The sequence below is a fragment of the Thermothielavioides terrestris genome, chromosome 2, assembly GCF_000226115.1.
Source record: "Thermothielavioides terrestris NRRL 8126 chromosome 2, complete sequence".
Taxonomy (NCBI): Eukaryota; Fungi; Ascomycota; class Sordariomycetes; order Sordariales; family Chaetomiaceae; genus Thermothielavioides; species Thermothielavioides terrestris.
Genome location: NC_016458.1, coordinates 7,665,722 through 7,679,229, shown reverse-complemented (window position 1 = coordinate 7,679,229; position 13,508 = coordinate 7,665,722). Strand labels below are relative to the sequence as shown.

The following is a 13,508-nucleotide window of genomic DNA, read 5'->3' as shown; positions in this document are numbered from 1 at the left end:
TCCGCACTTTTCGCATCATCGATGGCGCGATGTTGTGATGTGATGCGTGAGAAGGGCATTACAAGGGCGCTCCTTCTGCTTCGGATACAGGACGCTAAAATGGTTGGGGCTGAGTTACGAGTTACTGGTGGGCGTTGGCTCGAAAGGTGCGGATTCCTGGAAGCCTGCATTCCAGGTTGCTTGCATCAACAGCAGGCACTGGGCTGTGGTGCCTTGGTCGCCGTTAACGATAACTAACGTTAAGCCCCTGTACTGTTATGTAACGCACGCTAAAAGCCTGCTGTGGCTCATGCTATCGGCGGTGATGTCATGTGCTGTGGGGCATCATAATGTTACCCCCGGCAAGCTGCAGCGGGCCCGAAATTACCACTGCAGAACCTTGATGGCGACGCGACTTCACGCTCGAGGATTTCGAGAATCTCGAGAATCTCGAACCCCAACTCGCCTCTCCCAGCCAACCAGCCAACCACCGCCGCACCAGCACCGGTACCATGCCGTCAGACAAAGCTGCCTACCTAGCAGCGCACTACCTCAGCGCCGACACAAAATCGTCGTCGTCGTCCACCAAGAAGCGAAAGCGCAAGCAGCAACGCGCCACCGACGGCCTGCTCATCACCGAGGACGACGAAACCGGCTGGGGCTCCGCCCGCCAGACAGACACCGCCGACGACGATGACGTGCCGATGACAGTAGCCGGCACAACCGCCGACTTCCGCCGCGCCAAAAAGTCCAGCTGGAAAACCGTCGGCGACGCCCCCCGCACCAGCACCACCACCACTACCGCCAGCAAAGAAGACGCCGCAGCCGCCGCGGCCGCCGACGCCATCATCGCCTCCGCAGCCGCCGACTCCGCCGCAGCAGCCGCCGCCGCAGACGACGAACCCACCACAACCATCGAACCCTCACAACCGATGATGTCCAACGGCACACTAGCAGGCCTGCAATCCGCCTCCGCCATAACCGCGCAGCTCCGCCAGCGCCGCGCCCTCGAAGAAGCCGAGCTGGCGGCGCTCAAATCCACCCTCCCACCCACCACCACCAACCCCACCACCACCGACGACGACCCCGCAGGGGGCGTGATCCTCCGCGACGCGACAGGCCGACGAATCGACGCGTCGCTGCGGCGCGCCGAGGCCCGGCGGGCCGCGGCCGAGGCGGAGCGGGCGGCGCGCGCGAAGCAGGAGCTGCTGCGCGGCGAGGTGCAGGCGGCGGAGGCGGCGGCGCGGCGGGCGGCGCTGGAGCAGGCGGCCGTGATGCCGCTTGCGCGCGGCAAGGACGACGCCGAGATGAACGAGGCGCTGCGGCGGGAGGCGCGGTGGGCGGATCCGATGGCCGAGTTTCTGGGCAGCAGCGGCGGTGGTGGCGGTGGTGGTGGTGGTGGGGGGGAGTCGGGAGGAGGTGGGACGGGTAGCGGGGGCAGTAAGGGGAGGAGGAGGAGGCCGGTGTACACGGGCCCGGCGCCCCCCAATCGGTACGGGATACGGCCTGGGTATCGGTGGGACGGGGTCGATCGCGGGAACGGATTCGAGGCGGAGCGGTTTAGGGCGCTGAATAGGAGGGAGATGAAGAAGGGGTTGGAGTATGCTTGGCAGATGGATGAGTAGCCGTGTCTGGGGTTAGTGTATATCTTTCAGAGATCGGTACCGCTGCGACTGAAAGTCGCATTAAGCATTCGGCTGTGCCGTCTGCGGAGTCAAAGGCATGGGGCGTTTGCGCAACCGCACAACGAAATTAAGGGGCAAAAGTTCTTCATTGGGGGACTATATTTTCCGCCCTTCATCTCGAGTCACAAAACCTGACATTCACAAACCTGACTCAGTTCACAGGTTGACTTCGCAGTCTAGTGCGTTTTCTGCCCAGTACATAACTCAACGCCGGTGCGCAACCTCAAAAACCCCGCCGGGGTGAACAATGCCGGAGCCGGAAACCACTCTTCCCTCCAGAGTCTTCTATACTTGCCTGGGCTTGACCAAGGAGCCCAGCTTGACTGCATGCCGAACGAAAGCGGCCATGCGAGCCCTAAGCAGCCTAGCTAGAATACACACTGCCCCTGGACACAGTCTGCCCTCCAAGTCCCTTCCCCTGCGTCGCGCACTCTCGCTCAAGACTGCGGCGCTTCTCGGCCCGGCTTGGGCCGCAGCATCTTGTCGGGGCCGTAAACGGCGTTGGCCTTGACCATCTGGAGCCACTCGGTCTTGGTCGTGCCCCCGGGCTGGGTCATCCGCTTCTGGAACATGCGCATAAAGGCGCCAATCGTGATGCCCTCCTTGGCGTACGGCGCGAGGGCCTCGGCGATCTCCCACGGCTGGATCCGGTCGGGCGCCTGGCCCGCGGGCGGCGGCGGCTGCGAGCCGCTGGGCGTTGCGGTGCCGGTGCCGGCCTTGGGAGCTTGGGCTCCTTTGTTTTTTGATCGCGGGGTCAGCACGCTGATACTGGTCACTGTGCAGCGAGGTTAGACTTACCAGCCGGAGCGGGGCTGCCGGCCCTCGAGCCCGAGGGTGTGCCGCCTGTTCGCATGGCCGGCTTCACCTTGAGCGTCTTCTTCAGCTTCGCGCCCCCGTCGGAGGCCTCGCCCGCGGTGGCTTCGCCGTCGCTCATAGCAGCGACCGGCGGTTTTGGTCGCCCCGGAATCGGGGTACCTCCTCGGCTGGGGACAACAGACGCTTTTCCGGTCTTGAGCTTCTTGCGCGCCGCTTCGTTGTCGCTCGATTCGGACATGTTGGGCGAGCCGGCTCGCTTCAGCTTGCCCTTCTTGGCCGCCTCGACCGCCTTGTGCTTCCCGGACGGCGTCGTGCTGCCCTTGTTGTTGGGCCCAGCGGCGCCCTGGTCCCTTTGGTCGGCCTTCTTGCCCTCTTCATCCTCGTTGTCTTCCTGATTATATCGGTCCTCCGACTCGTCGTCCGAGTCCTGGCACGTGTTAGCTCGAAGTGCGGCAAGCAGACCAGGAACAGTCGCTTGCTGCCGCTTACCGATTCGTCCGTGAACGGGTTGTTCTCGTCCCCGGATTCCAGGTCGTCGTAGTCCACCCCGTGCTCAAGCTTCTTCAGCGTCTTGACTGTCTGCCTGCCCATCATTTTGTGCCTCAGCTTCTCCAGCTGTTCCTCCCGCTCCTGCTGCTCCACCTTGTCCTCCTCACCCTCGCCAAACGTGTTGGCCGACACCTGCTCGCGGCGGATGCGGTTCTTGGACTCCTTCGCATCCTCGTCGTCGGCTTCGAACCCAGGCGCCTCGTCGTCGTCCTGGAACTCGTCGCCCGACATGTCGACCTCGAAATCGTCCTGCCTCTCGGTCCTGCGGGCCAGGCGGGAAGTAGCGCTCTCGGTCTTGACGCGGGTGGGCCCACGCAGGAACTGGCGCGTCTCGTTCTTCTCTCGCTCCAGCTGCTCCTGGTCCCTCTGCTTCATGACCCAGCGTTTAATCTCCTTGACCTCATACATCATCTTTTCGGCAGCGTCCAGGCTGAGCGTGTCGAACTTGGGCTTCTCGTCGAACCTGTAGAACCGCTCCAGCGGGATCATCCGGAAGCGCGCGCCATCTATGACGAACGCGACGTTCACGTCCGACAGGCTGGCGATGTAGGACCCAACCCACACGCCGGACTTGCCCTCGGCGTCCTCGAGGTGCCACGGCCACGTCTCCTCGTAGTGGATCTTGGATTCCTTTTTATGGGCGTCCGAGTTTCTCCCGTAGAAGGCTGTCGGCTTCTCCTTCTTGTTGCTCTGCTTCGCCTTCGGCTCGTTGCCCTTCAGAACCGGAGCAATTTGGGCTTGATCGAGGGCGCGCTGGGCCTCCCTCTCGGCCTTGAGCTGACGCGCACGCTCCAGTTCGGCCTCCTCGGCGGGATCTAGCGGAGCCGACTCTTCCTTGACAGGCATGCGGTGCGCCGGTGCAAGCCGAGGGTCGCGGCGCAGCAAGGTGACGGGGCGCGGGAACTGGTCCTGGTTGGTGATATCCACCACGGCATCTCCCTTCGCCTTGCCCGGGTCTCCTTTCCCCTTATTTAAGCGCATGATGTGATAGCGCAGCCCCTCCAGCATAGACCGCTTCGTCATAACCAGCGGGAAGTCTTGGTACTTGTCCGGGGGCGCTTCGGTCCAGCCTCCATTCCTTTGCCGCTGTTGTGCCAACTCTCTCATGGCAGGATCGGATGGGTCATCGAGCAGAGGCTCTCCGTCGGGGTCTTTGGCGCCCTTGCCCCCCGCGCCTGACTCGCCATCTCGCGGCGGCCGCGACAAAGCCGGCTTCGGTCTCGGTTTTTTCCTCGCGACAAGCGGATTGGCGCTGGTCAGCCTGCGCTGAATGACCTGCGCGCCGGCAGGAGGGCGAGGAGGGCCGTTGGCCCCAGCAGGCGATGGGGTGTTCATGACGAGCAGGTGTTTGAAGACGGCGGCTGCGGGCGACGAAAGCTACGCGACGCGCGAATCCGACCGGCAGTGGTCGGGGCCGAGGGTTGTTGCTCAGGTGTGGCACGTCATCGAATCGGGGTGGCTGAACCCTGCGCCGTTAGACCCAAGGAAGTAAAGAAAAGAAGAAAAGAGAGAGAAAGGATCGTCAAGAGCCGATGCTCGGTGTGAAGGTAATACTATGAATGAGCACGGCGCTTGCGAAGAAGCGTGGGATGGTGATGGCGATGGCGGTGCGATGTTGGTGAAAGAAGTGGATCGTTGCAGTCGCCTCTGGTGGCTTTCAGCCAAGACAAAGGCACGGCAAGGCCATCAGGTCTCGGCAGGCTAGTGGGGTCGGTACCTAGCGTAACCTACCTATTCTTGGCAGGCCTGAATTGGCCGTCACCTAAGCTGCGTATCTTTACGGTGGCAGCTCTCAAAATGAAAACGGCGTTTGCTTGACAGACGGTCTGGCCTTCAGTTTACAATGCCCAGAAAATTTCTATAGTTAAAGTAAAGCAGCCTGACAATGCTGATAACTGCCCAACTTTGCTAATGGTTCGAGGTTCAAGTGAACGGCTTACACGTAACGATACGGCGTAAGTACAGCGCAGTAATATTACACCGGCTGTGGAGCTCCTGTGTTCTTGTTTAACGTTCAAACTTCGCCTCAATCGGCATGCTGAGCTGAAGTCCGGAATAGCCGCAGCACTACCGCGCGGCATCCGCGCATCCCAGTTCCCCCATCCCTCATCCTCCATCTCCCATTCGTGCGGCCAACACAATCAAGGCCCAACTGCCAATGCTTCGGCCAGAACGCTGCATGCCCGCTGTCGAACTGCGTTTCTCCGGCCTTCAAAAGTCGCGCGGCACCTCAGTCAGGTAATTCGTGTGCGGCCGCCGAGAGTGGGACCTTGATGGACGAACTCCACCGACCTTGGCAGCAAACCACCGTTTGTTGCTCTGGCTGTTCCGTTGTTGGCATGAAATCGCCGTTATTACGCTGTCTACTTTCACATTCACGCATACATAAGAAGGGCGCCGCCGCCGGATGAGCGACCGATCCCCGCCCTGCGCTGTTGAACTAGGTGCTCGCTGGCCCGGAGGGCGTCTCCTTCCCCCCCGCTCGCCTTTGGTCATCAACGGGACGCTGCCCTGTGGATGGTAGCAAATCTCTGTGTGGAAATACAGGTCGCTGTCAGTACGTCTCGAAGGCACAGAGGCATGGCTGCTGATGGCTTGCCCGAAGGGGCTGCCCTCGAGGATCGTTTGCGCAGCCTGATCCTCAGCAACGCGAAGCCACAGTCAGCAGCTCCGGCACCCGATGGCCAGGAAGGGCCGCTGCATCCATCCTCCCCGCCGAGCAGCGGAACAAGCAGTGGACCAGGCCACGGTCCGTCGAGAGCATCCCGGAAGCGACCAAACCAAGCGCAGCGTCGACAGTTGTCGGCCCAGCTCTCCATCCCCATCGACCCCCGGCCCCAGTTTCACCACCACCAGTCTCACCATTCTCATCAGTTTCATCAGTCCCGTGACTCCCACAGGTCATACGCGAGTTCACCCGGCGATATTGATCACCATTATCAGTTTCATCATCAACCACAACAACAACAACAACACCAACAACGTGGCAGGGGCGGCCATCACGACCCGCGGGAGCCGCGCTCGGCCACATTCCGCCCGCCCAGCCGAGGACACCCAATTCCCGGCCCTCCTCTGACAGGTGGGCCATTCCCGTCCCGGTCGCGGCATCAACCTTCCCTCTCCTACCATGGACCCATGTCAACGCCAGATCATTTCGGGTGGCCGCAGCCTCCGATGCTCCCGCCGGGCCTGGTGCCGCCGTATCAAATGCCCGGCATGCCTCCCGTACCTGCCATGCTGCCCATGCCCTTCGACGCCCTGCCGCTCATGCGTCCAGGACACGGTGCCTCCGATCTCAACAGCCCGGGGCCGCCTTTCAACATCAACCGGGAAGAGTTGAGCGCGCAAGCCGAGCTGCTGGAAGGGCTCTGTAACACCGTCGTTGCCGATGCCGAGATTGAGCGTGCCGAGATAGTGGAGAAGGAAAACTTCCGACTCAAGATCGAGAGCGTGGCCAGAGCCGCGATTGCCGAGTACGAAAGAAGTCAAAATGGATTTCATGCGTTTCCTCCTGAGAGCGTGCAGCTCAAGTGTTTCGGTAGCCTTGCCTCCGGCTTCGCGACCAAAGCCTCTGACATGGACCTCGGTCTGCTGTCCCCGCTGTCCCGCATACAGCCGGATGCGCCTGGCTCTCCGATTCCAAGACTTGTTGAAAAGGCTTTCCTCGATATCGGCCTCGGCGCCCGCTTGCTTACACGCACCCGGGTCCCCATCATCAAGGTCTGCGAAAAGCCTCCCGAGAAGCTTCGCTTGCTGCTTCTAGCGGAGCGGGAGAAGTGGGAACGAGGCCTTCTTGAGGCGCCCCACGAAGATGAGGCTCAGGAGGGCGCCGACGCACACTCGGCAGAGGATGTCCAGCCTGAAGCCCAAGCAGAGGCCCAAGCCCAAGAGGAAGTGCTCACCCCGGAGCAGAAGCTGCAGAGGATCAAGCAAGGCGCAACGTCCAGCCTATCTTCCTATTATGGCTCCGTCAAGCGCGTGCTCAGGATGCTCGGCTGCCGCGACGTCACCCACTCGACCGTTGCGGAGTTCAAGGCGGAAGATGTCAAACTTCTGAACCAAGTTTGCTTAGCGTTTGTCGACGGTCTTGCCGATAGCAAGCTACGGGACCGGCTACTAACGTATCGCTCCCTCAACCGGTACGACCTGCTTTCGTGTCTCAAGCTCCGTACCCTACTGGGCGTCTTCACTCAAGTCGAGGGCGAACAGTTGGCCTTGGCCTGGGAATCTCGCCCCTTCCAAGAGAAGGACTCTGCTCGTGAGAGAGCTGCGGAGAGCACCGTGAGGGCTTGGAGGGAGCTTCAGAACTCGCCCGATTATGGCCGCGATCCGATGGGTTACCAGAAGGAGCTGCAGTTGGCAGTTGAGCAGCTGAAGAAGATACCCTCGATTCAGGTCCTGCTCCTTTCCCAGGCCCACAACGAGACCGCCACGAGCTACTGCTCCAGGGCTTCCAGGTTGCTTCACGAGTTGGTCGGCCACGACTCGCCTGCCCGGGCGGATGCTGTATTGCCCACCTTGGTCCGGCATTATATCGCGGGCATCCTGAACCCCAGCATCCGCGAGCAAGTTGAGCGCTTCCAGCAGTCCCATGGCGTCACGAACTTGAGGATCATTGGCCGCAGGCATAAGAGCCTGCAGCTCGCACTCGAGTATGAGACATGCCTGGGCAAGCGTCTCTACAGCGACGAAACAGCGGCCAAGGTCCGGCGTTACGTGGAGTTTTTGCGGGCTTCCACGGCAAAACCGCCGGCCGCAGGCCACCACTCCCTTGGAGTCGTCCCTCTGCCGCCGGATTTAGCCCCGCTTCTGTCCGAGATTCGCCTGCTCGGCGACCCGTCCAAGGCAGCGCCCAACCAGCCACGGGATCGTTACAACAGTGCACTGGAGTTTCCTAAATCGGGGGTCGGCGTCCAGTGTGACATCAACTTCTCTGCCCACCTCGCGATTCAGAACACCCTGCTGCTGCGCTGCTACTCCCACTGCGACCCCCGTGTGCGGCCGCTCGTCCTCTTCGTCAAGCACTGGGCCAAGGTCCGCCGCATCAACTCGCCGTACCGTGGCACGCTCGGCAGCTACGGCTACGCCCTCATGATGCTGCATTACCTCGTCAATGTTGCCCAGCCATTTGTCTGCCCCAACCTGCAGCAACTGGCGCGCCCGCCCGATCCGAACCTCACCCCGCAGCAGGTCGAGGAGACGGTTATGTGCAAGGGTCGCGACATCCAGTTCTGGCGTGACGAGGCCGAGATCATACGCCTCGCGCGCGACAATGCCCTCACGCAAAATCGCGAGTCCGTCGGCGAGCTCCTGCGCGGCTTCTTCGAGTACTACGCCAAGGGCGGCAGCCCCATGAGCACGCTACCGTGCCGCAGCTTCGACTGGGGCCGCGACGTCTTGAGCCTGCGCACCCACGGCGGCCTGCTCAGCAAGCAGGCCAAGGGCTGGACGGGCGCCAAGACCGTCGTCGAGGTCAATTCGGCCGCCGCGCCAGATCGTAGCCCTCCTCCTCCTCCTCCTCCTTCTGCTGCTGCTGCTGCAAGCCCCGACGTCCAACCCTTCAACACCAACAGCAACGTTGCCCCCGCAGCAGCAGCCGGTGAACCAGAACCCGAACCTTTGAGCCAGACCCAGCCCCAGCCCCAAAACGCGCCGGCCGCCGTCGAGGTCAGAGAGATCCGCTACCGCTACCTCTTCGCCATCGAGGACCCCTTCGAGCTGGACCACAACATCGCGCGCACCGTCACGCACGCCGGGATCGTGCAGATCCGCGACGAGTTCCGCCGCGCGTGGCGCATCATCAAGAATGCCGGGCGGAGTGCGCTGCAGGGCGACCCGAGTCAGAACCAGAGCGGGACATGGCGGCACGAGGACTTGCTCGAGGACGTGGTGAGCGTGCAGGAGGCGAGGGAGCGCGAGCAGTTTGCGAAGCTGTTGGAGGAGCTGCATGGGGTGCGTTTCGACGAGGGCGATGGGGGTGACGGAGAAGGCGCTGCCGAGGGGGAGGGAGCAGCGGACAATGGCGGGGAATTATAGAGGGGAGGAAAGGTGGTTGGTTAAGCTGTCTCGACTGGCAGCTTGTGTGTGAGTTGAAGAGGTTGATGTCCACATACAGCGAGATGGGAGGATGCGTATATGCGATCGACGCTGATCGATGTATTATTTTATGGTAGAATCGGTGCCACTAGCAGTAGCATCTCAGCATGTATGATCAGGCGCAGAGCTTCTCATGCCCAAATTAGAGCGTTGTGTTGTCTGCGTGCCGCTCATCGGTCTGGCGGATATGGCATGCGACACAGTAAACCGCTGGCCAGAACTGCTCAGTCCTCGGAGTGGCGGACACACAGGTATGGTAGCGTTTGCATCTCGAACGAGAGGCCCTCAAGGGCATACCAGGAGGAAAACACAAGGGCTCATAAACCACACACTCCTATGTGCAGGACATGATTCTAACATGGGATATCAAATGGAGATACGCTTCACATATCCGACTATGTATAGCCGACCGCCGGGATCCATACCTCCGATCCAAACCCGACAGATTACCTCACCCGGTAGTTAGTTAGCCTCATCACCGCCTTCGGCATTCGCCTACCCCCTCTCCCTTCCTCATTATCTTAGATATAGCAGTCCATCGTCACCCTACTTCTCCGCCCACTTCAGTCCGGTCTTTCCCACTCGGTTTTTCAGCCCTTCACTGCCAACTCACTCCCCCCAGCCTCCTCCCTTTCACCGCCACCACAACGATCGTCATTATCATGAACATCATCGCTTGGCCCCCTCCCCCCATGACCAGAATGAGAGACGGAGAACGTGCCGTCAGAATGAGAGACGGAGAACGTGCCGTCGCAGCAGAGGTCAGGTCAGATCCGTCCCCCGTGCCGGTCAGGTCAACAGGGGGGTGGTTTGGTCAGGTCAGTCCAACCTGCCGGTCAGGTCAACGGGGGTATGACCGGGTCAGGTCAGCCACGTCCTGCCCCCACGCCGGTCAGGTCAACAGGGGGTTGGTTCGGTCAGATCAACTTCTTACCTTAGGGCGAGGCAGTGGGTGGGACAGGTCAGGTCAGCCCCCCTTGCTGGTCAGGTCAGCAGGGGGGTAATCCGGTCAGGTCAACCTCTCCCAGGGAGCAGTGGGTGGGACAGGTCAGGTCAGCTCCCACCCTGCCGGTCAGGTCAACAGGGAGGTGGTCCGGTCAGGTCAACCTCTTCCAGGGGGCGAGGTGGTGGGTGGGACGGATCAGGTCAGCTCCCGCCCTGCCGGTCAGATCAGCAGGGGAGTGGTCCGGTCAGGTCAACCACTCACTCACTTGGTCGGGTCAGATCAACTCCCGCCCTGCCGGTCAGGTTAACAGCGGGGTGGTCCGGTCAGGTCAACAAGGGGGTGTTCGGTCAGGTCAGGCCCCCTTGCCGGTCAGGTCAACAGGGGGCTGGTCCGGTCAGGTCAACCACTCGCTTGGTCCGGTCAGGTCAGCTCCCTCCGTCCTGCCGGTCAGGTCAACAAGAAGGGGGGGCCGGTCAGGTCAGGTCAACCAGAACCTCCGCCGCTGCGGCAGCTCGATTGTGGGCAAACACAAACTACTGAGTACGAAGAACGTGCACCGTTGCACATTTCACTCGTGGAAAGATATTGCTTGGTAGTCGGAGCAAGTGTTTCATTCGGCAAAGGTACGCTGGTACATACAGGTCCAGCAGGTTTCGATCTTCAAGAAGACCTCGGTAGTTACTACAGACACTACCTCAAGGCGATGAACCTCGTTTTCACCGAAGTTATCCAAACCACATAAGACTTGCCCCCACAACAACTCTACCTTACCGCTTGACTGTGCCATGCATGCGTGTACCGAGGAGTTCTCCTGCCCCCTGCCCACCAACCTTGCGGAAGCGAACCATCCCCGGGAAGGGGAGGCCCGGGACAAAAGGCCTTCTAGCTCGGACAGTCCCGAGGGACAGACGATCTACCAACGTTCCGTTAGGAGACATGTCCTGGGTTGGCGCAATGCTCCTGCTGTCGTAAGTGACAGCATCGTTGGGGTTTTCTTTCTGGATATATGACTCGTGAGCTGGTTTAAACCCAGCCCTGGAAATCGGGCGGCGCGAGAGGATCGGGCTGGAGGGTCACTGGCGGCTGGGACTGCACTGCCCGCACCTGACCGCGGAATGCCAGTCAATTCAATATGCCCTGACTGTCCGTCCACACCCGTCTAACCATACCGTCCTGGTGTGCCGAGTCAAAAAGAGCGCCACCCGCCGTCTGTATTTCGCCCAACGCCAACGCTAGCAGTAACCCAAACACTGCTCATGCCTCGGAGGGAGGGAGAGAAGGGGCCTCTGTGTGGCCACCGATGGCCAAGTAAAGCGCCGGCAGGAGAAAAAGAGAAAAAAGAAAAGACGCGACCTGCCGTAATCGTGCCATGATACATCGTCATTATGTCATCCGTATTAATCCATGAGGTGCTGGAACAGCGGCGACATGGACTCGCCGTAGTGGTTCCGCCGTATAGCCTCGGCCAGGAGGAAGGATAGGTCGAGCACCACTAGCTTGCTCGCATTGCGCGCCCTGTCCTCCGGGATCGGATAGCTGTTGGTCACCACGATGGTGTCGATGCAGTCGCATGCTTGCATCTGCTCCAGGCAGTCTCCTCCAAAGACGCCGTGAGTGGCGATGCAGTAGACCTTGTTCGCACGGCCGCGCTTAACCACCGTCTCGGCCGCTGCGATCCACGAACCGGGCTTGTCGATCATGTCATCGACGATGAACACAGTCCGGTCCCTCACGTTGCCCACTAGCGTGATGGTGTGCTCGACCTTGGGGTCCTTGAGGATGTCGTCCTCCTCATCCGAGCTGGCCCCGCCGTCCCCGGACCCGCCCAGCGCGTGCGGCTGGGGCGCGAAGAAGGAAGAAGCATGAGACATGGCCATGGGATCCTCCTCGGGCACGCTCGTGTCGGCCACCGACGTGGCCGGCGACTGGAAATCGTCCGGCACGATGTGGCCCTGCACCAACCGCCCATGCGTCACCTCGTGGGCGCGCTGGTCGTTGTACTCCAGGCCGTCTGCCTCGTGCTCCTCGTCGAGCTCGTCGATGACGGACGACTGGGATAGCATGGTTTGCGACCGCCTCGGCGGGGAGTTGCGATTGGCGGCGTTTCGCGAGTGCGTGCCGTTAGCGCGCATCCGTGGCGATCCTTGAGCATCCGCGGCCATGCGGGAATCTTGCGATCGTCCGCTCTCTGCGGCGGGTGTCTCACTCTCGGGCTCCGATGAGTTGTTACGCACCTGGTTGCCGGCCGTGTCGAGCACCGGCTGCCGCTCGATCCCGTCCATTGGGTAGCCCATCATGCTGGCCGCCATGCTCGCCATGCTGGGGCCCCTCTTCTTGTCCGTCGTCACCATGCCGAAGTTGAGTTTCAACGCGTCGGCGAGCGAGGTGACCCGCTTGGTGCCGCCGGCGTTCTTAGATACCACCACCGCCTCCTGCCACCTAGGCACGTTCCGGCGGATCCAGCGGGCGATCAGGGGCTCCGCGTGGAGGTTGTCGACGGGGCACTTGAAGAAGCCCTGCATCTGCGACGCGTGAAGATCGACCGTGACGACGTGCTTCACGCCCGCGACATCGAGGAGATTGGCCAGCATTCTCGCAGTAATGGCTCCCCTATGAGGCTTCTTCTTCGATTGGCGGCTGTAGGGGAAGTAAGGCAACACCGCTGGACGCATGCTCGGTCAGCCTCGGGCGCAGTCCGCACCGCATGCCACGGTGGTGGCGTCGACGAGGCGACGTACCGGTGATCTTGTTGGCCGAGCCTCCCTTGCAGGCAGAGATCATGATGAGCAGCTCCATGATTGTGTCGTTGATCTTGGGGCTGCCCGACTGGACGACAAAGACGTCCTTCTCCCGGACGCTGGTGAGGATGCGCACGCTTGTCTCGCCATTGGAAAATTGCGTGAGCTCGGCATCTGCCCGCGCCATGCCCAGGTTGTGGCATATCTTGTCTGTGAGGTCCGGGCAGGAGCTGCCCGCAAAGATCAAGGTGCCGCGCATGGTCTCCTGGCGGTGCTCGGGCGAGGTTGCCGGAGAAGGTGTTGGAAAATTTCAGCTTTTCGCTCGGTAAAATACTTTAAAAAAAAAGCCGTTGCCAGAGTGGGCCAGCCAAGCAGGTGATTGAATTGGCAGACCCGCTGAGGACTGGGGTAGCTTTTCGGCTTGCAAGTCAGTCCAGCCTGGCATACATTACATTGAAGTTTGAAGTCGGCGAATTGAGCGAAATCGTCGAATGGAAGAATTGGGTGTTTCGGGAATTGAAAACGAAGTCAGATTGGGGTGTTCCAGACCGGACTGTAAATCATGTTTGACCGGTCACTGTGCGCCGATAAGGGTCGGGGTCTAAGGGTTAGGGTATAGGTAGTTGGCATTTACCGAGGGGCTTTCGGGATAACTATCCGTCCAAGAATGGGCACGAACGATTTTCCCAGGAGCTTGGC

The 13,508-nt window shown here is 61.0% G+C and overlaps 4 protein-coding genes across 4 annotated transcripts; 2 read left to right on the top strand and 2 right to left on the bottom strand.

Moving 5' to 3' along the window:
* Nucleotides 1-491: 491 nt before the first annotated feature.
* THITE_2047449 (uncharacterized protein) lies at nt 492-1,604 on the top strand (the record flags this gene model as incomplete). Its single annotated transcript, XM_003653250.1, has 2 exons — nt 492-1,387; nt 1,436-1,604. 2 exons carry the CDS (start codon nt 492-494, stop codon nt 1,602-1,604), a joined length of 1,065 nt encoding a protein of 354 aa, XP_003653298.1.
* A 248-nt stretch (nt 1,605-1,852) lies between these two features.
* On the bottom strand, nt 1,853-4,457 carry THITE_2115577 (uncharacterized protein). Its single transcript, XM_003653249.1, has 3 exons — nt 2,970-4,457; nt 2,463-2,907; nt 1,853-2,397 (listed from the first exon to the last, which is right to left on the bottom strand). Exons 1-3 carry the CDS (start codon nt 4,362-4,364, stop codon nt 2,102-2,104), a joined length of 2,136 nt encoding a protein of 711 aa, XP_003653297.1. The 5' UTR covers nt 4,365-4,457; the 3' UTR covers nt 1,853-2,101.
* A 617-nt stretch (nt 4,458-5,074) lies between these two features.
* Nucleotides 5,075-9,162, top strand: THITE_2115574 (uncharacterized protein). Its single transcript, XM_003653248.1, has one exon. The coding sequence runs from the start codon at nt 6,237-6,239 to the stop codon at nt 9,063-9,065; it is 2,829 nt and encodes a 942-aa protein (XP_003653296.1). The 5' UTR covers nt 5,075-6,236; the 3' UTR covers nt 9,066-9,162.
* A 2,076-nt stretch (nt 9,163-11,238) lies between these two features.
* THITE_2115572 (uncharacterized protein) lies at nt 11,239-13,153 on the bottom strand. The gene is made up of 2 exons (XM_003653247.1): nt 12,810-13,153; nt 11,239-12,733 (listed from the first exon to the last, which is right to left on the bottom strand). The coding sequence occupies exons 1-2, from the start codon at nt 13,066-13,068 to the stop codon at nt 11,469-11,471; spliced, it is 1,524 nt and encodes a 507-aa protein (XP_003653295.1). The 5' UTR covers nt 13,069-13,153; the 3' UTR covers nt 11,239-11,468.
* Between the last annotated feature and the right edge of the window lie 355 nt (nt 13,154-13,508).

What these genes read in the sequence shown, in the direction of transcription:
- THITE_2115577 (XM_003653249.1), bottom strand. Translation starts at nt 4,364, where the DNA reads ATGAACACCCCATCGCCTGCTGGGGCCAACGGCCCTCCTCGCCCTCCT. An exon ending in ACCCGTTCACGGACGAATCG is followed by an intron (nt 2,908 to 2,969) that starts GTAAGCGGCAGC and finishes AACACGTGCCAG; the next exon opens with GACTCGGACGACGAGTCGGA. An exon ending in CGGCAGCCCCGCTCCGGCTG is followed by an intron (nt 2,398 to 2,462) that starts GTAAGTCTAACC and finishes CAAAAAACAAAG; the next exon opens with GAGCCCAAGCTCCCAAGGCC.
- THITE_2115574 (XM_003653248.1), top strand. Translation starts at nt 6,237, where the DNA reads ATGCCCGGCATGCCTCCCGTACCTGCCATGCTGCCCATGCCCTTCGAC.
- THITE_2115572 (XM_003653247.1), bottom strand. Translation starts at nt 13,068, where the DNA reads ATGCGCGGCACCTTGATCTTTGCGGGCAGCTCCTGCCCGGACCTCACA. An exon ending in CTCGGCCAACAAGATCACCG is followed by an intron (nt 12,734 to 12,809) that starts GTACGTCGCCTC and finishes GCATGCGTCCAG; the next exon opens with CGGTGTTGCCTTACTTCCCC.